Genomic DNA, 26,960 nt, shown 5'->3' on the forward strand with positions numbered 1-26,960 from the left:
TCCCAGCTTAGAGGTAAACTGTGCTCACCTTCCGATCCAAGTATGTCTGCACGGCAGGAGAGATCTGTTTCCGCGTGGGGCTGAGGAGCCTTCTCAGAAAGGATTTTTAGCCTAAGACGTATTTGTAAGAGGAGAGCAGTTTATCTCAAGGAGGGAAGGAGCGTGCAATGCCACTGCAAACTTTCACTTCAGGCTATTTTCTAGCCAGATCTTAGGCTTATGGTGTGAGAAGAAAAAGCAAGCAAACAAGCTATGTCTCTTGAAGCCTCGGGACAGGAATGGCGGGGTGGCCCCTTGGGGACACTCATCTTGGGACAGGCATCAGCTGCAGCACCGTCGGTGCATAAAAATTTAAGTTCAAGTACAATAATAAAAACAAAAACCAAGACTTTTAAGACTGATGTTTATTCTATAAAATTGTTTACAACAGTAGGGTTTAAGATGAAAATAAAAAAGATATAAATTTATTGCATAAAAACGCTGAAAACATGGCTATGTCCTTCCACAACCTGATAAACCATACAAGCATCACGAACAACCCTTTTGATTCAAATTTTAGATTTCATTCATTCAATAATTGTTTTCTGGACACCGTCTATGTGCAAGGCACCAGATGGTGATAGCTGCTACAAATCCAGTAATGAATAAAACAGAGTCCCTGCTCTCTGAAGCTTACATTCTAGTGGGGCAGGGAGACATACACCAAACAAAACAAACATTCTACACGTCAAGTAGTCATTGTGATTACAGGGGGTGAGAAAACAAGGGAAAGCATCTATACAACCCCCAAGCTAGTAGCTCGGGAAGATGTAAATAAAAAACCAAACTATACCCACGGCCTTCAAGTCGATTCCGATTCACAGTGACCCTATAGGACAGAGCAGAACTTCCCCACAGGGTTTCCAAGGCTGTAATCTTTAAGGAAGCCGACCAGCCACATCTTTATTCTGTGGAGTAGCTGGTGGGTTCAAACTGCTGACCTTTTAGTTAGCAGTCAAGTGCTTTAACCACTGCACCACCAGGGCTCCTTTGGGAAAATGATACAAATTCTCAATCATATTTTAAAGTAAGTTTTATATGTTGCAAATTTCTGGTCGGACTCTTAAAGTTCATAGTTCAGAGCAGCACTTCTAATTTTCTAATTAGAATCTATACTAACAAGTACTTTAGGCCATACTAATGGAATAAGGCTGCCATGATACATGCGTGCGCACATGGGTGTATGTGTTTACAAGTCCATGCTACTGTTTATATATCTGTGTACATATACGCACACCATATACAATACTTACATATATTAACATTACTATTTCTGGCTCTAAAGTTCCTTCATACCAATTCTTATACCCTGCCTGTACAAGAACTATCAATATTCTAATTCTGAGGCAGTGGACTGGTGCCAAGTACATGGAATGCCCAAGTAAAATACTCTTCAGAAAAAAAACCCATCACCTTACAAGTAAGCACATTCTGATAAAGCAACATGTAGAATACAATAAAGAATGGAATGGAATGGCCAATTCATGTCTGGAAGACAAGGCAGGAGTAAAGAAATCTGGTTTTGTTTCTCCTATTTGCTACTGGGGTGCTTACGCATGGAAACGGAGTCTGTTTTAATGCTCACGCCGGAAGAAATGTGGGCCCACATCTAAGAAATCTAACAATTCCATTGTTAATGTCTAAGTTTTCACTCTCCACGTTTTACAAAGCCGTGGTTTGTTTTTAGGCTACCCAGCTCAAGAAAGCTTTTTTTAGTGCAGTAAATCCAGGGCCTGAATGCAACCTAGAAGATGTACTTTAAACCAAAGCCCTCCGGGTCACTGTGGGGATTCTTCAGCAGAGAACTGTCTCCAAGATCCTTGGCCTCCTTGGTCTCCCATTATAACATAACTCCGGACGCCTGACCTCAGGTCCGGTAAGATGGATGGTATGGCCTGTGGTGTCAGGTATGCTGAGCCTCCCAGCCCTCTCTAGAAGAGCTGCTTTCAACCTTTTCTCCCACCAAGACAGGCCTGTTACTTCAGTAAATACGGTAGAAAGAACAGTTATGTGTACTTCCCAGAATGTTCTCTGTAACTTCATCTTTCTCTTTCATTGGTCCCTGTTACAACTCAGTTGAGAATTCTGCCCTAGAGGCCACCAGAATTCCTAGGCTTCCTTCATTAGAAGGGTATCCATGGATAATCCCACACATCAAACAATTAAAAAATACGTTATATGTTGCCTTTGGAAAGGATTGTTTAATTTTTATAAATAAGTTTTTTTTTTCCTAGTTACATTTTCTCCCTCATTTTGATATTAAGTAAGTTGCATTTTCTTGAGAACATGCAGGCTGAGCAGAAGGGGTACCTCAATCCTGAATACTGCTAGACAGTGCAGAGAAGTTGGCCTGGTATTAAAAATGTCCAAGATCAGCCATAAAAACAAGCTAACCTCAGAGTATGTTAGCAATTAAAAGTTGATTATATACATTATTCCTACTGAGGTTATTCTACTTCTTACCTTATCAGCATTTTCTGGCCCCAAGGCTCCTTGCATGAACTGACCCACCTCTGCATATTCCCAGATCTTGAAAAAGAAGTTACTTCTCTAATTACATAGCTGCCCATTTCCCTATAACTTCAGTGACTGCAAATTCTGATCAAACTATTGTTGGGTAAGTTATTCACCAGGAAGTCTTAATGCCCAGTAAAGAGACCACTGGTTTTATCCTAATCATGTAAGGGGTGGTGATGGTAACGTAGGGGCCAATGGATCTTGGGATAAATGGACAGAATGCCCCCAAATTTTCACCCATCAGCTTTCAGGCATCTGGAGCTGTTTTCTACGGTAAGCTACTTAGGCTAGGGCTACCTCAGGGTCAAAAGACAAGATGAAATCTAAATATCTAAGATGATGACATACAATACTGGGAATGGAGAACCAACAGATGGCATACGTTGTAACCAGCAGCAGCCAGGACGAAGCCACTGCCATCGAGTTGATTCTGACTCAGAGCGACCGTTTAGGACAGAAGAGAACTGCCCCATAGGGTTTGCAAGGCTGTAATCTTTACAGAAGCAGACTGCCACAGCTTTCTCCCACAGAGTGGCTGGTAGGTTTGAACCACCGACCTTTGGGTTAGCAGCTGAGTGCTTTAACCACTGTGCCACCAGGGCTCCTAGTATTCCCTGACCGGAACACAAATACTATCCTTAGCCACTAAACACAGTTAACATAGTGACGCTTAAGATGTCATTAGAAAGGTGGCTGGCCATCTTCTTGGTTTAACTCAGTTTGTCAAAGGCAGGTCTGATGACAGGTCTTTCAAGACTTACATATGGAAGAGAATATAGAAAATTTTCTTCAAGCTTCTGTACTTCCACTTTAAATAGTTAAGTGCTTACCCATATTTTTAGGATCTATGATTTGAAGATTTTTGTTCTTCCCCAACAAGCAAATGTCCGCATTTTAGTCACCGAGAGGACCAAGAACTCAGGCTCCCAGAGTAACTTCCACCAACCTCGCTCATATTTTAGAGTCATTTCTGGTCACAAGATTTCCTGTTGTACAAGTTCTTCACTTGTTTTACCTCCGCTGTTTTCATCCTCATTAGAATAGTTTCCTGAATCTCGGCTAGTCTGGGAGCTGTATTTTTTGTGATCTTCACCAACTTGGTTAGTTTCTTCTACTGTGACAAGAGCGTCCGTATTTTCAATGATAAAACATCTTTCAGTTTGTTCCTCAGAAGTGGAAAGGAGTAGATTCTTTAGTGACTGCTCAGAGAAATACTAATTTGAAAAAGGAAAGAAGAGAAATGGATTACTTAGAATAATAAAAATTAGTTTTCTAGCTCTAATCTCTCTTTTTTTTTTTAATCTCTTTAGTTTCTTATGTTCATTATTTAGAAAACCTCTCTTTTGGCATGCATGTTCAAAAGACAGCTAAGAGCCCACCAACAACACTGTAATGTTTGGAATAAAACCAGCATTAGTCGGGGCACTTCCATCTAACCTTTTCCAGCGAGTCCATAAAAAGGGCCTGAGAAAGTCGGATGGGGTATCAGGGGCCGAGGGGGAAGATGTCAGAGGAGAGAAGGGAGAGAGCACTGGGATTGTGCCAACAACAGAATGATTGTATCCAATTCACAAATCCAAAAGAGGAAACACAGGGAATACATTAACATTTTCTGTTCAACTAAGAATAATATCAGCTGTTGTAACTAGCTAGTTTTAAGTCTATTGTTAAGTAATGGCTATGAATATTAAGAATGTATAGGAGCTTGATATTTAAAAACCCAGGGGTATGAGAGTAAAACAGCCAACAATTACTGCGCATTTTTACAGTGCTAAACCTTTTATCTCCTTTGTTCCTCACAACCCTATGACTGTCCCTGTTTTATAGCCTAAGGATGCCCTAAGTGCTTTGCTCAAGGTTACAGAGATAATAAGAGCAAATAGACTAGAGCTCCTCCACAGTTCACTGTCAGGTGTCTCCAGCTCCAAAGCCTGTTGTTGTTAGGTGCTGCCGAGTCTGCTCCAACTCATAGCAACCCGATGTACAACAAAACACTGTTACGCTGGAGCCCACTGTTGCAGCCACTGTGTCAATCCATCTCGTTGAGGGAGGGTCTTCCTCTTTTTTGCTGACCCTCTACTTTACCAAGCATGATGTCCTTCTCCAGGGACTGATCCCCCCGATAACATGTCCAAAGTATGTGAGATGTTGTCTCGCCATCCTTCCTCCTAAGGAGCATTCTGGTTGTACGTCTTCCAAGACAGATTTGTTCGTTCTTTTGGCAGTCCATGGTATATTCAATATTCTCCCCCAAGACCATAATTCAAAGGCATCAATCCTTCTTCAGTCTTCCTTATTCACCGTCCAGCTTTCACATGTGTATGAGGCGACTGAAAACACCATGATTTGGGTCAGGTGCACCTTAGTTCTCAAAATGACATCTTTGCTTTTTAACACTTTGAAGAGGTCTTTTCCAGCAAATTGGCCCAATGCAATGTGTCCTTTGATTTCTTGACTGCTGCTTCCATGGGCTTTGATTGTGGATCCAAGTAAAATGAAATCCTTGGCAACTTCAATCTTTCCTCCATTTATCATGATGTTGTTTATTGGTCCAGTTGTGAGGATTTCTATTTTCTTTATATTGAGGTGTAATCCACACTGAAGCCTGTAGTCTTTGATCTTCATCAGAAGTGCTTCAAGTGCTCTTTGCTTTCAGCAAGCAAGGTTGTGTCATCTGCATAACGCAGGTTGTTGATGAGTCTTCCTCCAATCCGGATGCCACATTCTTCTTCACATAGTCCAGCTTCTCAGACTATGTGCTCAGCATACAGATGGAACAGGTATGGTGAAAGGATACAACCCTGACACACACCTTTCTTAATTTTAAATCACACAGTATCCCCTTGTTCTGTTCAAAAAACTGCCTCTGGGTCTAAGTACAGGTTCCTCAGGAGCACAATTAAGTGTTCTGGAATTCCCATTCTTCACAATGTTATTCATAATTTGTTATGATCCACACAGTTGAATGTCTTTGCATAGTCAATGAAACACAGGAAAACATCTTTCTAGTATTCTCCACTGACAGCTAGGATCCACCTGACATCAGCAATGACATCCCTGGTTCTACAGCCTCTTCTGAATCTGGCTTGAATTTTTGGCAGTTCCCTGTACTGCTGCAACCACCTTTGAATGATCCTCGGCAAATTTTACTTGCATGTGATATTAATGATATCGTTTGATAATTTTTGCATTCAGTTCAATTACCTCTCTTTGGAATATGCATAAATATGGATCTCTTCCAGTCTATTGGCCAGGTAGCTGTCTTTATATTTCTTTGCACAGACCAGTGAGCACTGCCTCCATTTGTTGAAACACCTCAACTGGTATTCCGTCAATTCCTGAAGCCTTGTTTTTTGCCAATGCCTTCAGTGTAGCTTGGACCTCTTCCTTCAGTTCCATTGGTTCTTGATCATATGCTACTTCCTGAAATGGCTGAATATCGACCAATTCTTTTTGATATAGTGACTCTGTATTTTTTCACTTCCTTTTAATGCTTTCTGCATCGTTTAATACTTTCCCCATAGAATCCCTCCATATTGCAACTTGAGGCTTGGATTTTTTCTTCCGTTCTTTCAGCTTGAGAAATGCAGAGTGTGTTCTTCCCTTTTGGTCTTCTATCTCCAAGTCTTTGCGCATATCATTATAATGCTTTACTTTGTCCTCTTGAGCAGCCCTTTGAAATTTTCTGTTTAGCTCTTCTACTTCATCATTTTTTCCTTTTGCTTTAGCTACTTGACATTCAAGAGCAAGTTTCAGAGTCTCTTCTGACATCCACTTTGGTCTTTTCTTTCTTTCCTGTCTTTTTAACGGCCTCTTGCTTTCTTCATGTATGATACCCTTGATGTCATTCCACAACTCGTCTGGTCTTCAGTCATTAGTGTTCAATGCGTCAAATCTATTCTTGAGACGGTCTCTAAATTCAGGGGATATACTCAAGGTTGTACTTTGGCTCTTCTCCACTTGTTCTAATCTTCTTCAGCTTCATCTTGAACTTGCTTATGAACAATTGATGGTCTGTTCTACAGTCGGCCCCTGGCCTTGTCCTGATTGCTGATATTGAGCTATTCCATCGTCTCTTTTCACAGATGCAGCTGATTTGATTCCTGTGTATTCCATCTGGTGAGGTCCATGTTTATTGTTGCTGTTTATGTCGTCGAAAAAAGGTATTTGCAATGAAGAAGCCGTTGGTCTTCAAAATTCTATCATGAGATCTTTGGAATCATTTCTATCACCAAGGCCATATTTTCCAACTACCAATCCTTCTTCTTTGTTTCCAACTTTCGTATTCCAAACCAAAACCAAACCCATTGCCATTGAGTTGGTTCCAACTCATAGAGACCCCATAGGACAGAGAACTGCCCCACAGGGTTTCCAAGGAGCGGCCTATGGATCCGAACTGTCAACCTTTGGGTCAGCTGCAGTTGCAGCTCTTAACCACTGCACTATCAATGCCTCCTGACTGCATGTTCGATCAATTTCAGACTGCAGAAGTTGGTAAAAATCTTCAATTTCTTCATCTTCAGTTGGTGTGCAAATTTGAACAGTCGTATTAACTGGTCTTCCTTGTAGGTGTATGGATATTATCCTACCAGCGACAGCGTTGTACTTCAGGATAGATCTTGAAATGTTCTTTTTGATGATGACTGCAATGTCATTCCTCTTCAAGTTGTCATTCCCAGCAGAGTAGACTGTAACTGTCTGATTCAAAGCCTGGGCTCTAACTATGCGCCTGCAAGATAAGCAACCTGACACCCACCCAGGGGTGGACTAACCAGTAAATACGCTATGCACCAGCCTGCACTGAGCTAGGCAGCATGAGTTTAATTGTATTTACTTGCTAATCTGTGGTGAGCAACTTCACATGGGTTTCACCACATCTTTGACGTGGCGGGGGACAAGTGATATTATGTACTGCACATTGGTGGGAAGGCACAATCGGGCCTGTGTGTGCCTTGCTTATTGGGTAATCTGGCCCTGCTAGGTGAACATATCATTCCCCAGGCTAAATTCTGTGCTTAGGTCCTCATAACTGAGTTTTCATTAAACATGCTAACCTCACAGGAGTGCCAAGCAAAATGCTTTGAGATGTTGTCAAAGGAAACTCGTGTTTTTAGTTATTTCGTCTTCTGTGATTTCATCCACAGAACATAGTTTCTACACTGATGATGCTTCGATCTCTTTGCCAGAAAATATCAGATTAAAGACAAACCTTACTATTTCATGTTATGTTCTTAACATTAAATGCCTGTTCATGACGGTAATTTACCAAAACTTTGAAGAAAATATCCACATCAGTCTGTATTATTTTTCTGGATATCAAGAAATCATATGTAGACATTGTTGAAATCTGCCATGTTTCCTGTTCATTTTAAGAAAAACCCAGCTGCTGACAAAGAAAAATAACATACCTGGTCTATACTGGGAGGAGGCTTACATGATGGAAAGAATACATATTTGATATATCTCAAGAGGTGTTTCACAACATAAATGACAGCCGGGATGAAGAACACCACAGTGCAAACTCCAGATATAAGCCAGGCTATGGATGTATTCCCTAAAAACGAGGAAATTATGCTTAGCATCAACACAGGTTTTGACGCACAAACGCTTTAACAGTGCTGACAGATTTTGTGACAGACTAACTGTGTGCAGACAAATATAAAATCTATTAAGTGATATCCTTAAAAACATGTCTAGTAGCAGGAAGCATACGACAGCAGTAGGCAATGGCATTTTTACTTAAAGAGTGGTCTAGGAGCTAAAATAAGAGGTCCTTAGCTAAGAGCACAACACTGACACATAGGCCCCCAACATGCACAGTATTCTCCAGCATTACTTCTACAAGATAAAATCAGTAAAATTTAAAAAATATTCTCTACAAGTCAACAGAGAACAAGAGTAAACCGTTCCCATTTTTAAAAAATCCGTGAACTAATTAAGTGATTTCCACATAATTAAAGACTATGAAAAAAATTAAAGTCTTATTAAATGCTAATGAGCAATAATTAAAGGAAATGAATTATGTGGATATTGGATGAAACAGAAAGCGAAAAAACCGAATTGAGTTGAACATTAAAAATATTTTCTAAAACTGAACAATTTTAGCTTGAAGGTTTAATTTTCAAGTATTGAGTTATTTTATCAAGCCCAGTTACATTTTAAAAAGAAGATAAAATGAAAGATTCTGACCTGGTTTTGTTTTCTCACACACGGTATCACTAAAAACACTGCTTTTATTCCATCGCTCACCCTCCACGAGTGCTCGGGCTTTGACACAATATACAGTCAACGGGTGCAAATCGGGAATAACAAAATCACCTTTTTTCTGCAGGATTTTGCGCTATAAAAACAACCAAATCACTGAGACAGTTACCTCATGAATAATCAGATACGGTGTTTCTATTTTCTGAAATCTTTAAATAGTCAATATAAGATTGGCCTCTCCTAAACATTGAACTGGCACATGTTTAAGAAATGTAAATCTCCTTTGGATGATACGTTATAACCGAATGTGGAAGTTAAACATGCTGCTGCCAGAAAAGCATATGAAATACCCCTAAAATAATTCTAGCTGATTTCCTAAGTATCTGGTGATGCGGTTTAATGGCCACTGTATTAGCTCTGGGGGAAAACCCTGGGGGCGCAGAGGTTAAGTGCTACGGCTGCTAACCAAAGGGGTGGCAGTTTAAACCCATCAGGCGCTCCTTGGAAAACTCTATGGGCAGTTCTACTCTGTCCTATAGGGTCGCTATGAGTCGGCATCGACTCAACGGCACTGCGTTTGGCTTTGGTTTTTACCTCTGGTGGCAGAATGGTTAAGAGAAGGGATTATGGACTCGAACTTCCTGTGCTTAGGTATCCTTGCTATGTGACCTTAAACCAAAAAAAAAAAAACAAACCCACTGCCGTCGAGTCGATTCTGACTCATAGCGACCCTATAGGACAGAGTAGAACTGTCCCATAGAGTTTCCAAGGAGCGCCTGGTGGATTTGAACTGCTGACCTCTTGGTTAGCGGCCGTAGCACTTAACCACTACACCACCAGGGTTTCCTATGTGACCTTAGGCAAGGTAATAACTACTTAATCTTTCAGTGCCTGGTTTCCTGACTGTAAAATGAGGACAGTTCCTATCTATAGGGTGGCTGAGTCAGAACTGACTCAAGGACAATGGGTTTCATTTTGGTTTTTTAACCTGTATTTTTTCATCTGTACTGAGCCCTGGTGATGCAGTTGTCTTAAAGATGTGGCAATCTGCTTCCGTACAGATTAAAGCCTTGGAAACTCTCTGGGGCAGTTCTACGCTGTCCTACAGGGTCGCTATGAGTTGGAATCAACTCGTAGGCAGTGAGTTTGGATTTTTTTTTGTATCTGTATCAGTCAACCACCCCAACATTCAGAGGCTCAAAAGAACAATTCTGTATTTTTCTCACAAGTTTCTGGTTTGGCTGGGCCAGCTCTTGGTGAGGCTGTGGGTCACATTTAGGTCAGCCTGGCCCAGAGGATATGCTGGGCAAACAGCAGGAACACAAGAGCCAGGCTAACCACACAAACACACTTAAGGCCTCGGCTCACATCACATTCATTCATGTTCCGTTGTCTAAAGCAAGCCACAGGGCCAAGACCAGCATTAGTGAGGCAGGGGAGAATGCTCCATCCCAAGTATTTCTCAACAATCATTTCATCTATCACACAATCTGGCAGGGTTATTTTGAAGACTGACTGAGACAGTTCATGCAAAACGCTTAGCGCAGTACCTGACGCGTGATAAGTACTGAGTAAATCTTAGTTGTTGTTATTATAGTAATTACTGACACAGGATGGGGTGGGAACTAAAATTCACTGAATCTCTTATTTGTCAAGCAACGTGCTACATATTTTCCTACATCTCACCTCATTTTAAACCTTGTAAACATCTTTTTTGAAAAATTTGGGTGCATTAATGAGCTCTGCCTTAGATAAGGGGAAACAAAGCCTTGGAGAGGTAAAGCGCCTTGCCTAAAGCTACACAATTTGGTAGTTTGAGACACAAATCTAGGCTTGCCTGATCTAGGGACAACTGAGGACTGACCAGGATAATAAACGGGCCAGATTATGCTAAGGTCCCAGTGTACAGACAACTATAGGGCAAGCAGCCAAGTCACTGGAATTTGCTTAGATTTTCCAACAGAACGTGAGGCAAAGTTACAGAATTCACCAACAGCTCAGCAGTACAGGATTTTTAAAGGTTGATTCCTTGACTGTAATTCTCCAAGGAGAAGCGATCCAGGGACCATATAGCATATCTGATATTCTATACTATGTCAGAGGTTTTTGAGTTTTTGAGTGTTTAGACGGTGTTTCTCAAGCCTTTTTTCATTTCGTCCCCTCTAAGAAGCCTTTTTTAGATAAGCTTTTTCTAATTGCTCCTCTAGCATGAAATTAAATACTAAGGAATATGATGTTGTTGGGCAGAACTCAGCTGTGGAGAGCCATTAATCATTACAGTGTCTGAGTCTTTTACCCTCTTGCAGGTGGCATCACCTCAACAGAGAATGTATGACTAAGACCAGTGGTTCTCAATCAGAGGCAAGTTTACTCCCCAAGGGACATTTGACAACATCTACAGACATTTTTGGTTGTCACAACTGGGGCGGGGTGGGGGGGGGGCAGTGCTACTGGCATCTAGACCTAGGCCAGGGATGCTGCTAAACATCCTCCAGTGGCCAGATCAGTCTCCCCTCCACCAAACAAAGAATTATCTGATCCAAATGTCAACAGTGCTAAGGCTGAGAAACTCTGGTTTAGAGGAACACCTGGAAATCATGTTGACAATGGAAATTCCTAAGTTTTACCCCAGAAAAATTTGAATTCAATAGGAATGGGGCCCAGGAATCTGCATTTTAATAGAGCCTAGATGCTGGAGATTCACGGCTCTACAAAGCAAAAGTGAAAATATATACAAGATTGTCCCTGACTTACGACGGGGTCCCATTCTGATGACTCCGTCCTAAGTCGGCTTATAATGTAAGTCAAATACCTCATTTTTTTTTTTTAGTTTTCATTATCAGTATCTTTATAAACCATAACACTGAATATCTGAGAATGCTAACATCAGCAAATTACGCACTGCAACACTGTATGTAGTACGTACTATTAATGATAAGATGTGAAAAAAAAAGACAGTTGTAAGTGCAATTCGTTGTAACTTGAATACGTCATAAGTTGGGGGCCACCTGTTCTCTTATTATTCGTAGTGTAAATATCTGAGCTAATCACAGTCTTAAAAATTTCTGCAAAATTGTAGCTTCAAGCTTTGTTTATCTAAATCATAGTTATAACTCTAAGCAACAAAATTATACTATGTAGTCTTTTTACCTCAGCATTTGAAGTGTTTTTCCAAAAAATAATTTCATAAGTAAGTACATAAGCCTGGCTCACAGACTTGTTTTCAGTGTCCTTTGGAGCGCCGATGTAGATCTGCAGTGAATTACTAATGGATTTCATACTAATGACTGGAGGAAGTATGGCAGCTAGAAAAAAACAATGTGAAGACACAATGTTCAAATTAAACCAGAAAAACAACTTTAAGAACTTGCACAAACTGGAGAATAACAATCTAAAGTAAAAACTATCTGCTTACTTTTAATTTCAGTATCAAGTGCTTTCTCTTCAGACCAAAAAGATGTTTTATTTCCATTAGAGGCTTGTACACGGAGAAGGTAAGTTCCTTCTGGGAAAACTTTTTGAGGAAATACACACTGGGTAGTTTTGACATTTCTACAGCCAGGTATTTGTTTCCATTTATCTGAATGGTTCCCAAGAATCTTTTTAAAATAGGCACTTTAAGACCAAAAAAAAAAAAAATTCTTTTTAATTTTAGTGTATCAGTTTCTTAAGTATTTACAGAGTACCTATAATATGATAGGCACTTTTCTAGGAGCGAAGGTTATAGACATACACTGTTTCCCACCCTCAAGAAACTCACATCTAGCAGAAGAAACGTACGTATCTTCACTACCGACCAAACAACAGATGCCCAAAAAAAAAGAAAGGAGGAAAATGAGACAGCTAGCTTTCTGAATTGAACAAGTCTGAGTGAACAGACTGAGGTCATTTCAAGGACTCAGGGAAGAGGTGAATTCTGAAGACGAGATCAGGTTCAAGTATCAAACATTCCAGATTGGGGAACGAACCCATGCAGCTAGAGCCACGCCTTGTTCAGAGCTGGTAAGCACTGAGATGTGCTCAGGACACCCTCACCCCTCATTTTACAAACAGCAAAGGAATTGGGGCCCAGGGAGGCAAAGTGGTTAGCTCAATACTATTCAGCTAGATTCTGGCAGAGTTTGGGACTGAAATGAAATCTCCTTCATTTCCAGTATGTCATAATCACCTCTCTGTCAGTCTCTCAGTTCAGCAACCTGAACCTGTGCAAGGAGTTTCAGGCTGCTGAAGACAGTAAAAAGAAGCATAATCAGATAAACTGGGCAAAAGAAAACATATGCACTAGAACTTACTAGAGCCACTGAGCTTGAAAGGTTACGTTTTCATACGTGTAATCCCATTTAAGAACATAGCTCTGATTTTTAGCATCGACTTCTATATTTTCTGGTGGAGGCAGTTTATTTTCAACTAGAAGCCAAAGAATACACAAGAACACAAATTTTTACTGTCGTGAGATAATGGGAGAGACAAGGTGAAAGACTCACATTTTCTCTCTGTAAGGTAACAGATAAGTTAAGGTGTACATTTACACAATGTGATATTATGCGGCTGTTCAAAAGGACGCACTACATCCGTACGTTCTGGGACAGAAAGAGATCCTCAATATACTAGGCAAAAAACCAAATGATAAAATATGTCTAGCATGATCCTGTTTTTTATATATATGCTTATGTAAATCCAGAAAAAAATATGGGAGGATATACACAAACTGCTAGCGAGGCTTGCCTCTGATAAATGGAGGCAGCAGAGGAAAGCTATACTTTAAATCCTTCAGTATTGCTTGATTTTTAAAATAAAGCATATTATGTTTATAGTTACAATAACAAACAAATCCTAGCACCTAGTCTGACTTTAGGAGCCCTGGTGGCACAACAGTTAAGCACTAGGCTGCCGATCGACAGGTTGGTGGTCTGAACCAGCACAGCAGCTCTGCAGGACAAAGGCCTGGTGACCCGCCAGCCCAGAAACCCTTCAGGGCAGTTCTACTGTCACCTGGGGTCCCTCCTGCGAGTTGAAGATCGACTCAACAGCACTTGACAATAACAACGATAGTTCTGACTTTACTGGCAAGACGACACTAAGTGTATGTCAGGATGCCTTCACATTCTAACACCCCATAGGGGTTCCAAGGCTGTAGTCTTTATGGAAGCAGATAGCCAGGTCTTTTCTCCGGCAGGGCCGCTGGTGAGTTTACACTGCTGACCTTTCGGTTAGCAGTTGAGCACTTAACTGCTGCACTACCGGCACTCCTCTCAACCACACTACAACACTTATAAAGGTACGTTCTCTGGAAGACCCAGTGCTCTACTGATAACTATTCCCCTGTTTGTGGATTCTGAACAAATAAAAGCAGTTTTTGTCCATAATAAAATATCTGTACTTTTAAGCAAAATTAATTTACCATTTACTTCAGACAAAAATCCCAAATAACACTTTTTTGCTTATGTAAATGCTGTTATAGCCAGTACTTTTGTTTTAATATCTATTAAACTACCACAGAAACTTCTGCACCTAAGGGGAAGATGCCCAAATTAACATACTGCCCCTCTGTAATACCCTTATTGAATCTAAAGGAAAATTCCCTTCTTACCTGTGGTGTTTATACAATACACTGGACTATAGGAGCCAACTCTTCTCTGCAAACGTAGTTCTGCCTTCACTTTTAAACAGTAAGTAGTCTCTGGGGAGAGTTTATAAATTTTACCTCCAGGATAAACAGTCTCAGTCCTTTCCTACGAGATAAGAAAAGGAGTATGTTCTTTAAAAAAGTATAAAATCAAATTGTAGAATTAATTCCCTGCATTTTTCTCTCACATCAAACAAAGGTGAAAACCATGCTTACGTCTACACTGGCTGAGTTCTCCCAGATCACCAAGCGGTACGTAAAGGCTGACCGATCCGTAGCCCACATGAGACTGTCTTTTGTCCCAGGAGGAGAGATGTCGACGATTATGGCCTTATCTTCAGCTTTTAAACGCGCTTCCGGAGGGCCAATCTGAGCTGTTAAAGTCAATCATTACATAACATCATTAATATAATGCCAAAATAATTATTCAACAAGTATTTCTGAGTGCTTAATATGTGCCCGTCTTAGCAAAACAGAAAAGTCCCTGTTCTCGTGGAGCTCAAACTCTAGCGGGGGATGTGGCAAACGAACACACAAACACATACAATGACATGTGTGCTATAAATGATGCCAGGGGCAAAGAAGGGCAGCAAGTACTTTAGGTAAGCTTTCAAGAAAAGCCTGAGAAAGTGACTGTGAGCTGAAACGTGCATAAACTGAGGAGTAAGTCATGCAAACATCTACGGAACGAGTATTCTAGGCCTGGGGAACATCAAGTGCAACGCCCCAAGGATGCTTGTCATTTCCGAGAGGGTAACAGAGCTAGACCAAAGGGCAGCAAACAAGACCGAGAGACTGGAAGCAGCGTCAGAGAGGTAGCTAGAAGCAAGGAACAAAGGACTTTGTAGTCATGGTAGCATCTGTGGAAATCACTGGAGGGTTGAGCTTGGAGAAGTACCATGATCTGACTGACATTTTGGGAAGATCATCCTGGTTAACATCCATAGTGGACTGAACTGTGTCCCCCAAAAATGTGTGTCAACTTGGTTAGGCCATGTGTAGTAGTTGTCCTCCATTTTGTGATCTTCCTATGTGTTATAAATTAGAATCTCTGCCTGTGGTTAAAAGGATTATTCAAGTCACCTTCCTGATCCAAGGTAAAGGGAGTTTCCCTGGGGTGTGGCCTGCACCACCTTTTTTGTCTCAAGAGATAAAAGGAAAGGGAAGCAAGCAGAGAGTTGGGGACGTAATACCACCAAGAAAACAGCACCAGGAGATCATCCTTTGGACACAGGGTCCCTGCACCTGAGAAGCTCCTCAGCCAGGGGAAGATTGAGGACAAGGACATTCCTCCGGAGCCAAGAGAAAGCCTTTCCCTGAAGCCAACACCCTGAATTTGGACTTGTAACCTACTAGACTGTGAGAAAATAAATTTCTCTTTGTTAAAGCCATCCACTTGTGGTATTTGTTATGGTAACAGTAGATGACTAAGACAACATTTGAGGAAGCAGGGAGACCAGTAAGCAGCAACTGTAGTAGTGCAAGTGAGAAACAGAAGTAGCTTGGTCAAGGCTGGTGGCAGTGTGACCTGAGAAGGGATTAGATTCAGGATATATGCTGAAGTGGAACAGATAGAATTTGTTGGACTAGATGTAGGATATGAGAAAAGAAATGTTGCCTCTGGGAAACTCTATTGTACATGTGTGAGAGAATGAGAATGAAAAAGATATTAGTTTTAGAATTAGTATGAAAATAGTTTTGACCTTACAGATTCCCTCTAGCGATCACAGAGACCCCTAGAAGCCCCCAGATCATACTTTGAGAAGCACCACTAGAGGAAAATACGGCAGGCAGGAAAACGGAAATTTTTTTTTTCAAATGGGTGATACTTCATTATGTAAATAAATCACTTGGGAAATGAGCTGGCTTGGTAATATTTAATAAAGAACTATATATTATGTAGCTAGCCAGTTTCTCTTACCTTTTCGATAGGGGACAAATGAGCCAACCTCATGCCATGGAGAAGTTTCGTTTCCTTTTTCTGCTCTTACACGTAACTTAATTTTTTCAAACACGTTTAGCTTGACTGAAGAAAAGTTGCACATGGTACCAGTAATATATTGACACCCAGGCAGTTTTTCCCAGTTACGCATTTTAGGTCTTTACAAAAAAAAAAAAAACAAATAATGAATGAACGAGCAAGTAGAGAAATGCAAAAAGAGAATCAAACAATGTTTTCTGTTTACTAATATTATAAAGCTGGTTTAAGTAGTTATTTCTTCTCCTGGAAGTTAATGGCATTTTAATTTATAGCTTGTAGTCTTCTTCATGCATCTGTATCAAGCTGTTATTTATAAAATGGAATAGTTCAACACAGAGTCAATTTTTAAAACATGGTTCTATATACACTTGTGTGGTGAATGCATTAGGGTTCCACAGAAGCAGAGAAGAAATGAGCTGTAAGGCAGACCTGCATTTAATGTCGGCTTTGTTACAAAGAGCTGTGTGGCTTCTGGCAAACTACTCTGGACCTTGGCTTGCTTACTGAAAATCTGAGAATTAGATTTGATGGTTCTCTTCTGACTTCCTCATAAGAGTAGATGACCTGTTCTGAGGATAACCTCAAAATCAGTGTGATTTCAGTTTTCCTCTGCCCTCCCCAAAACCAAAGCACCCTCTCAGCTTGCTGATCTCTACAATTCCTTCAATTTCATCATTAGAAACAAAAAAACTTAAAATGTTAATATAAACGAATAAATTCCTCAAAGTAAAACTGGCCAATACAAAGTTTAAGTGATTGATGTTAGTTGTCCTCTATTTATAGAAGGGAAACTGGTGAAGAACTCAAGTTGGCACGGACAGCCTAAAGCAGAGACAGTACGCTAGCACTAGGTGCAGAGAAGAGACAGGTGAAAGGGAGGGACATTCAGTGCTCTGCCTGTGGCCAGCCCTGTCTGCCCTATGCCAGGCACAGAAGCAGTCCTCTGAGAGGACATTTTTGAAATCTAGTTCATCATTCTAGCACCAGCTTTTTTTTCTTTTAAAGGTATTTTAGGATATTAGAAACCAGGGATGCCCATATACAAGTCTACCTTATTTTTCAAAGGGAAACATTTAAAAAATTATGAAAAATCTACACTAGCATGTGGAACACCTCATTCTTGGCCAGTTTCCTCTTCCATGTGAACTTCCTGAGCTCTGAGATAAGAGCTGGGATTAATGATACCTTCATTTCAACACAAATATCCCTGAGAAACCTCTCCATGTCAGAATTTATTTTAAAAAATCCAGAGACATAAACTAAAACCTTATCAAAAAAAGTTAAAACTAAACCTTACTATTGCCTCAATACCAGCTTTTATATTTGTCTCTCTTGCTCCAGGAGATAGAGCTGTGTGCTTTTTTACAACTGCTTCTGTATGGAACGGAGGTACCACAGCTGAAGCAGCTCCTAGCTTCATAAAACAGAACACCTTTATCGTAGACAGTGTTTAGGTCTGGATAAACTCTAACTTAAAATATGACTGTACAAGCAATATAATATTCACTTCACAAAACCAGTTTCACTAATATAACTTCATGCTATCTTTGTTTCTCTTGTTCACTGATGTATTCTATGTACCCAAAAGTACTTGGCATAAAAGGCATTCAGTATTTGTTGAATGCAAGAATGAATGCTACACACCACATACGTGATAATAAACTGTAGATTTAAGTAGGAGCCCAGGTGGTGCAGTGGTTAAGCGCTGGCTGTGAGCCAAAAGGTCAGTGGTTTGAACCCACCAGCTATAAGAAGCAAACACTGAAATTTTAAATAGCATTTGTTCCACAGGCTGGAATCTTAATGACTTATTTACGTATCTGTGTATCACTTATCACACATTCTCAGAAACACTATTAAAAAATACCTGTCTGCTGCTACTATTGGTTTTATACTTCAGTAGACCACGTGCTCTGTACCACTGCTCTGAGGACTTCATGTACCATTATTCAGTACTCAAGACAACCTTCTGAGTTAGACGCTTTATTTTGGGGGTACCCTATCCCGTTTTGCTCGGCAGTCCTGGTCCAACTTACCCAAAATTAAGTGCCTCTTTTCACTCTCAAAACATCCTGGTTTGGATTATCAATTACGTGGCCATTTAAGTTATCATCTCTGCTTAACAGGCTAGGAAACTGAGGCACACAGAGTAACTAAGAGGATAGATTTAAGCCCAAGCAGCCTGGCTCAAGACTGTACTACACGACACTATTCCACACTGTCTCTCAAACTTGTAGTGTGGCGTATTTTTGCAAGGCAATGGTCTATAAAGCTGGCAGAATAAAACAGGGTGAGAACGCACTGAAATAGTGCATTTGATGTTAAAAGTCTGAATGGGAGAGTAAAAGGTTATTATGGACTAGAAAATTTAGTATAAGCAATAACTTGCAAAAGAACAGCAGTTTGAGAACAGGCTGTGGCTCTTTGTTATTTTCTACATAATGAAGCTGGAGTGTCCAGAACAGCCAGAGACGGATGGCTGTGAATAGAGAAGCTGTCTCCTACCTTCATCTGCAACTCTTTTTTGCTTCCATGCCCCAAAACGATGAATTTGACTAAAACTCTTTGTATTTTCAACGGAATCCAGACTTTCTGGAGCCATTGAGGCTAGATGAACCCTTGAACCTACTGTCTTGAGATAATCTTCGAACTTTAAACCAAAATTGTCCCCTGAAGTATTCTCTGAACCAAACAACAGCTTAATTAGTAAAGTATGTCTGTCTTGAGTACGGTGCTTTTAAAGTAGTATTTATGAGAGATTAAACTGACAACAGCAACTCAAAAGGTTAGATGAGAAGCTCAGGGGCCAGTGAATTTATGTTAATGGTGGTGAAATAATTTGGAAAAAAATAGCTAGAATGGTTGCACAACTTGAAAATGTAATCCATGTTACTGAATGACACATGTAAAAATTGTTGAAATGGTATATCTTTTGCTGTGTATATTTTCACACACAAAAAAAACCACTCTGATCCTGTAGAAATGAAGTTATAAATATTATGTAAATCAACATAATTAAGAAAATGAAACTTCCATTATTTAAAAAACTTATGCCTAATTTACATAGTATTTATAACTTCATTATGGAACAATCAAATGTTTCTTAAACCTGAGAACAAAATACTGGTGTTAAAATTAGAAAAATTATTCAGCTAATTCTGGCAAGTCAACAAGCAGAGCCACACACGTTTGGTAATCTGCTGAAAAAGTCACGTTGCTGACAGACTCGTCACTCCTGTCCCACTTCAGGGTAAAGGCGTCATCTATGATGCAGACCTCTACGTTTTGAGGAGATGTGAGGTTTTTTCCACCTATAAAGGCAACAAGAAAATAATTAATATGCACTGCACAAATATGTCTAAGAAGTTATTGTTCACTTCACATCACTGATTAAAGAATGAATATGTTTAAAAGTAACAAAGTGTACAAAAAATCTAAAAAACTTAATGATTACTCTCAGCAAAGGGAGGCTACTGATTATTACAATCTCTGCATTTAAGAGACCTGGAAAAGAGATTAGAGTTTTTTTTGTCTATAAAAAGTAAGTTTGGTCTTTTAATTGAACAAAACAAAAAGGCCTCTGTAACTACTTTAGGTGAAGGGAAGGACAATACTCAATACACGGAAGGTCAGCTCAACTGGACTGGACCAAAAGCAAAGAAGTTTCCAGGATAAACTGAATGCTTCAAAGGTCAGCAGAGCAAGGGCGGGGGTTTGGGGACTATGGCTTAAGGGGACTTCTAAGTCAATTGGCAAAATAATTCTATTATGAAAACATTCAGCATCCCACTTTGAAATGTGGCGTCTGGGGTCTTAAATGCTAACAAGCGGCCATCTAAGATGCATCAATTGGTCTCAATCCACCTGGATCAAAGGAGAATGAAGAACACCAAGGTCACACGACAACTAAGAGCCCAAGAGACAGAAAGGGCCACATGAACCAGAGACCTACATCATCCTGAGACCAGAAGAACTAGTTGGTGCCCGGCCACAATCGATGACTGCCCTGTCAGGGAGCACAACAGAGAACTCCTGAGGGAGCAGGAGATCAGTGGGATGCAGACCCCAAATTCTCATAAAAAGACCATACTTAATGGTCTGACTGCGACTAGAGGAATCTCGGCAGCAATGCTCCCCAGACCTTCTGTTGGCACAGGACAGGAGCCATCCCCGAAGACAACTCATCAGACATGGAAACGACTGGTCAGCGGGGGGGAGAGAGATGCTGATGAAGAGTGAGCTAATTAAATCAGGTGGACACTTGAGAGTGTGTTGGCAACTCTTGTCTGGAGGGGGGATGGGAAGATAGAGAGAGAGGGAAGCTGGCAAAATTGTCGGGAAACAAGAGACTGAAAGGGCTGACTCAATAGGGGAGAGCAAGTGGGAGAAGGGAGTAAGATGTATGTAAACTTACATGTGACAGACTGATTGGATTTGTAAATGTTCACTTGAAGCTTAATAAAAGTTAATTTAAAAAAAAAAATGGAAAAAAAAAAGGTATTCCCTTGTCAGAAGTGCATAGTTTAAGGCAGAAGTTAATCATGTCAAAGTGGTTTTAATAAAAAGGATGTAAAGTTATCAAAAACAAAAACAAAAAAAAAGTAAGTTTGGTCTTTTCATTGAACAAAACAAAAAGGCCTCTGTAACTACTTTAGGTGAAGGGAAGGACAATACTCAATACACGGAAGGTCAGCTCAACTGGACTGGACCAAAAGAAAAGAAGTTTCCAGGATAAACTGAATGCTTCAAAGGTCAGCAGAGCAAGGGCGGGGGTTTGGGGACTATGGCTTAAGGGGACTTCTAAGTCAATTGGCAAAATAATTCTATTATAAAAAACATTCAGCATCCCACTTTGAAATGTGGCGTCTGGGGTCTTAAATGCTAACAAGCGGCCATCTAAGATGCATCAATTGGTCTCAATCCACCTGGATCAAAGGAGAATGAAGAACACCAAGGTCACACGATAACTATGAGCCCAAGAGACAGAAAGGGCCACATGAACCAGAGACTTACATCTTCCTGAGACCAGAAGAACTAGTTGGTGCCCGGCCACAACCGATGACTGCCCTGACAGGGAGCACAACAGAGAACCCCTGAGGGAGCAGAACAATGGGATGCAGACCCCAAATTCTCATAAAAAGACCATACTTAATGGTCTGACTGAGACTAGAGGAATCCCGGTGGTCATGGTCCTCAAACCTCCTGTTGGCCCAGGACAGGAACCATTCCCGAAGACAACTCATCAGACATGGAAGGGACTGGACAACGGGTAGGAGAGAGATGCTGATGAAGAGTGAGCTACTTGTATGAGGTGGACACTTGAGACTGTGTTGGCGTCTCCTGTCTGGAGGGGAGATAGGAGGGTAGAGAGGGTTAGAAATTGGCAAAATTGTCACGAAAGGAGAGACTGGAAGGGCTGACTCATTAGGGGGAGAGTAAGTGGGAGTATGAAGTAAGGTGTATATAAGCTTAAATGTGACAGACTGACTTGATTTGTAAACGTTCACTTAAAGCTCAATAAAAATTATTAAAAAATATAATGTATAAAAATGGAAAGTTGTGTTGGTCTTTGAAGTGATACTAATGCAAAGACTACTGAACAGTCTTAACATGGCTGCACGTGCTAGGCTCAGAGATGAAGACATCATACTCTTCACTAGAGGACTGAACAAACACGGTTTCAAAGCTGACAGCTATTCACAGGAACTGAAGTCAGAAAATGGAGAGAGAGAGGTACGAACGGGTACGAACGTTTATCACATCAGCCAAGCTCTTCAGGAACCTGAGACGGTCCTGATTGCTGACAGATTAAGTCTGAACCCTTCTCATTTTTGAGAACTTCCATCCATGGTCCTACTTTATTTCTTATTACTTCTAACACACGTGTCCCACCAGCTGGACCTCCTCCCTTCTCACTTTTCCTTTGTGACCCCTCCAGCCTGCAGTGCATGTCTCTTCCTCTCTGACTACCCACATCCTCCAAAGCTCAGCTCAAGCATGGCCCTTGTAGAAGACCTTCTCCAGATACTGCTGTGCACGCTCATCTTGCTCTTCTTTCACATACTGTACCACTCATGCTTAAGGAGACACACTTGCCACAGTATCTGACATCTAGTAGGCTCTCCGATTTTTGCTGAAAAATGTACTTTCAATTTGTTTTGCTGTTTGTGTTAAACACAAATCTCTATGCAAGCAGACTTAAAGTTCTTGAAGAGTAGGGTCTATATCACTTCATACTTAATTTGCATGTTCAGAGTACTCAGCATAATGCTGACTCCACAAAAACTTCTTTAATATCACCAAGGACTGATATTTCACTACAGTTAGGTGCCCTCAGTCGATTCCAACTCATATACAACAAAACACTGCCCGGTCCTGTGCCTATCTCACAATTGTTGCTATGCTTGAGCTCATTGTTGCAGCCACTGTGTCAGCCCATCTCGTTGAGGGTCTTCCTCTTTTTCACTGACCCTCTACCAAGCATGATGTCCTTCTCCAGGGACTGGTCCCTCCTGTTAACATGTCCAAAGTATGTGAGACAAAGTCTCACCACCCTTGCTTCTAAGGAGCACTCTGGCTGTACTTCTAAGACAGATTTGTTTGTTCTTTTGGCACTATGGTAAGCTGTAATTTTTTAAAGACCAACTTCTACACTTAATTCTGGTCCCTACAATATTTCTAGCCTTTACTTCTGCCTCAGGGAAAGCATGTTAATTTCCTTTCAGAGGCTTTTTCCACCACAGGTATCCTTGTCTAGAACTTTACTGGGACTGCTTCCTCTACTTTTAGCGATATTATATGTGGTCAAAAGGGGAGACATCTGAGAAAACATTTCCTGAATTTTTTTTTTTTTAATTTGGGGAGGTGACCATGCAGGCTTCCCATCCTGAGTTTTCTGTTTCACTCTGTATTCACTGGGACTTCATCCCTGAACAGACTATGCCCCTGATACCAGTCTTCTAAACTGGATCTCCATCTCATTTGTTGGGACTTTACAGATTCAATGTAGCCAAAGGACACAGGTCATGTTTAAAGGAGTTGATAAATCATCTCCAGAATACTCTAATCCTATTAGCTTCTGAACTTTGAAACAGGGAAAGGAAATGTGATGGGGGTCGAGCCAGAATTTCCTCAGGATGCAATCCTTTTACTGCTAAAGGAGATCCTGGAGTTAGAGGTAGGTGTCTTGTAATTTGGGAGGAGCCCTGATGGCGCTGTGGTTAAGCACTCAACTGCTAACCCTAAGGTCAGCAGTTCAAACCCAGCAGCGGCTCTGCAGGAAAAAGATTTACAGCCTTGGAAACCCTGTGGGGCCGTTCTACTCTACCCTACAGGGTTGTTATGAGTTGGAATCTACTCTACAACATCGGGTTTAGTTTTTAGTTTGGTGTCATTCGAGAGACTTAATGAATAAATCTTTAATAAAACTGACCAACAAACAGCGACAGGGACTTGGAAAGAGAGCTATGAAACAGGATTTTAGTTTCTGTAGAGTCGAATATTAGCAAACTCCTTTTAATTTAATAATAGTATATTTTACCCTTTTAGCATAAGTGGGTACTTAATCCAACAATTATTCATATCTGATTGGTCGCGTCCAATCTTTCACATTCATACTGATGACCAGAAGTGGTTTACCATCTCTTCAAGTCTGATGTAAATCCAAACAGGCACATTCACATAAATACAAACTTCCTTCCATATTCTGGATTATTTTCTTAGGCTAGTGTCCCAGAATTGCATTTACTAGGTCGAAAAGTATGAATATTTTAATGACTTGAAAGAGCAACACTGTGATCTCAAGTTTTAGTTATCACATTTGCGTGCACATTTCATTTGGTTTTGAATGACATTATGATTTTTTTTTTGGAAAATACATTAGTTAATTGAAAGATAAACTGGTAACTAGGCCCTTAACACATCGTTGAATAATCAAGAATTTTTAAACTGCCTTTGGAAAAACAGTGTAGTCTGGTGAAGCCCCAGGGTCTGATATTTCACCCTGCCAGTGGCTGGCTGCAGGGCCCTAGGCAAGTTAGTCAATCTCTGTGTCTCCCTCATCTGTAAAATGAAGCTAACAGTGCCTAAGGCTGTTCTGAGAGCTACAAAGAGTCTATGCATTGAAAATATTCAGAACAACGCCACTATTTTCAATAGCCTCACAAGCATGCGAAAGCTGGCCAGAGAACAAGGAAGACCGAAGAACTGATGCATTTGAATTATGGTGTTGGTGAAGATACTGACTATACCATAAACTATCAGAAGAATGAACAAATATGTCTTGGAAGTACAGCCAGAATGCTCCTTAGAAGGCAGGGACGGCTAGGCTTTGTCTCATATTTTGGAGATGTTATCAGGAGGGACCAGTCCCTGGAGAAGGACATCATGCTTGGTAAAGCAGAGGGTCAGTGAAAAAGAGGAAGACCCTCAATGAGATAGACTGACACAGCGGCTGCAACAGCGGGCTCAACCATAACAGCGATTATGAGGATAGAGCGGGACCAGGAAGTGTTTTCTTCTGCTGTACATACGGTCGCTATGAGAGTTGGAACTGACTGGACGGCACCTAACAACAAGAGTGCCTAGGGTTTTTCTGAGAGCCAGAACAGGGTATGCATTTAAAATACTTAGAATAGTGCCTGGCACACAGTAAAGAGCTCAATAAATGTTAACTACATATGAATTATATTTTAACAGCTCTCCTATGATCTAGATTAAAATTAATTTCTTAATGCACATCCGCCTGGAATGTGAATTTTACATGAAAGTTCTGGAGAAATTATTTTTATATTAAAACACAAAAATTTTTCATGAACAAGACTTCAAAGAAATGCTCACGGGCCGCACCGGGACCCCAGTATCCGTATACTATATTTGTGGAAGCGTTTGAGACACAGGACATCATGTGCCACATCCAACCAACCAGTCGCCAGTGAGTGGATTCCAACTCACGGCCATCCCAGGTGTGCAGAGTAGAACTGTGCTCCATAGAGTTTTCACTGGTACGGAAGCAGATTGCCAGGCCTTCCTTCTGAGATGCCTCTGGGTGGGTTCAAACTGCCACAACGTTTCGATTAGTAGCTGGCCACTCAATCGTTGGCGCCACACAGGGACTCCTCATGTACCACATATAGGGGTGCAGTTTTCTAAGGAAGCACTTCATAAATATTCTGACCCCACTAGGCGCCTTCTGATAGTGTAGCAGTTACGAGCTACAGCTGCAAACCCAAACATCACCTGCTAACCAAAAGGTGGGTATTAGAATCCACCAGGCAGTCTTTGGAAATTCTATGGGGCAGTTCTACTCTGTCCTATACAGTAGCTATGAGTCGGTATCGACTCGATGGCAATGGGTTTGGGTTTTTTTTGTTTGTTTGTTTAGGTGGCCTCTAGGAGCCCTGGTGCAGTGTTTAAAGTGCTCGGCTGCTAACAGAAAGGTTGGTGATTCAAGCCCACCAGCTGATCCGCAGGAGAAAGAGGTGGCAATTTGGCCCCGTGAAGATTTACTAACTTGGACACCCTATGGGGCAGTTCCACTCTATCCGACAGGGTCAGTACTCAACAGCAGTGGTTTTTTTAGGTGGCCGCATCTACCTCCTGGATTCCAGCCTTCAACTGCTAAGCTCCGTTTTGCCTTGAGTACCCCTTACCCCTATGAAATGCCCTTCCATTCCGGTCGACCTTGTAATCGCTGCCATTCCCTGACGCGCTCCTGCTCAGCATCAGTAAAGCAGCCTGGTGGCTCCCATCTTTTTCTTTTGGCTGTTCACTTCTCTGTCATTACTGTTTTGTATTAGACAGTACAAAGCCTGAGGGCAGAAAAATCCCCGCAGCGTTTACTTTACTCCCACTTGGAACTGACTAAGTCTTTACTAAACTGAGGAACCGCCTTTCAGCGCAGCAGCACTGCTGGTATGGAGCCCTGGTGGGGCAGTGGTTCAGAGCTCAGCTGCTAAGCCAAAGGTGGGCACATCCTTGGAAACCATATGGGGCAGCTCTACTCTGTCCTACAGGGTCGCTAGGAGTCGGGATCGACTGCATTGCATCGGGTTTGGGTTTACTATTATTATTATTTTTTTTAGCATTGCTGATGTCTACAGCCTCGTTGACCGAGCGGCCCCAAACAATCTGACACCAGGGCTCCTGTTCAGCCGGCTCGCAGGCGGGCGGGAGGGACCTCGACACCGCCTTCTCCGGCTTCATTTCCCAGCCCGGCCCCGTGTCAACCTGGGCGCTGCGGCCGCGGACCCCCCTGCACCGCGGCACGAGGTCTCCCCGGGGCGCCGTCTGTCCCTCCCCAGCCCACGTCCCCGGCGCTCCGTTTCCAACGCCGCCGCCGCGCAGCCTCGCGCCTGCAGGCCCGCGCCGGAGCCCCTCGTCTCTCACCTGAGGCTGCGGGAGACACCCAGGGCGCCCCGGCGACCAGCACCAGGGCCGCTGTGCCCAGGAGGGCGAGCATAGTCCGCGGGCCGCCGCCGGTCCCGCCGGTCACACCCCTCTGCCACCTCAGGCGGCGCCGCGGGCCCCCAAGGAGCCCTCGGCGCACGCACCGCCCTTCCGGGCACCCGCTGTCCCTCCCTCCGTGCAGGCACC

At 41.7% G+C, this 26,960-nt stretch overlaps 1 protein-coding gene across 1 annotated transcript; it reads right to left on the reverse strand.

The window, feature by feature from the left end:
* Positions 1-386: 386 nt before the first annotated feature.
* On the reverse strand, positions 387-26,960 carry IFNAR1 (interferon alpha and beta receptor subunit 1). Its single transcript, XM_049858033.1, has 11 exons — positions 26,754-26,960; positions 19,555-19,678; positions 16,308-16,486; positions 14,603-14,760; positions 14,351-14,492; positions 13,053-13,167; positions 12,176-12,375; positions 11,911-12,065; positions 8,746-8,896; positions 7,965-8,110; positions 387-3,770 (listed from the first exon to the last, which is right to left on the reverse strand). Exons 1-11 carry the CDS (start codon positions 26,824-26,826, stop codon positions 3,531-3,533), a joined length of 1,683 nt encoding a protein of 560 aa, XP_049713990.1. The 5' UTR covers positions 26,827-26,960; the 3' UTR covers positions 387-3,530.

The sequence above is a fragment of the Elephas maximus genome, chromosome 18 (assembly GCF_024166365.1).
Source record: "Elephas maximus indicus isolate mEleMax1 chromosome 18, mEleMax1 primary haplotype, whole genome shotgun sequence".
Classification (NCBI taxonomy): domain Eukaryota; kingdom Metazoa; phylum Chordata; class Mammalia; order Proboscidea; family Elephantidae; genus Elephas; species Elephas maximus.

Coding starts and splice junctions, on each gene's coding strand:
- IFNAR1 (XM_049858033.1), bottom strand. CDS start 26,826: ATGCTCGCCCTCCTGGGCACAGCGGCCCTGGTGCTGGTCGCCGGGGCG. Junction 12,376..13,052: donor TTTCAAGCTCAGTGGCTCTA/GTAAGTTCTAGT, acceptor TTGGTCTTAAAG/TGCCTATTTTAAAAAGATTC. Junction 12,066..12,175: donor ACTTGATACTGAAATTAAAA/GTAAGCAGATAG, acceptor GTTTTTTTCTAG/CTGCCATACTTCCTCCAGTC.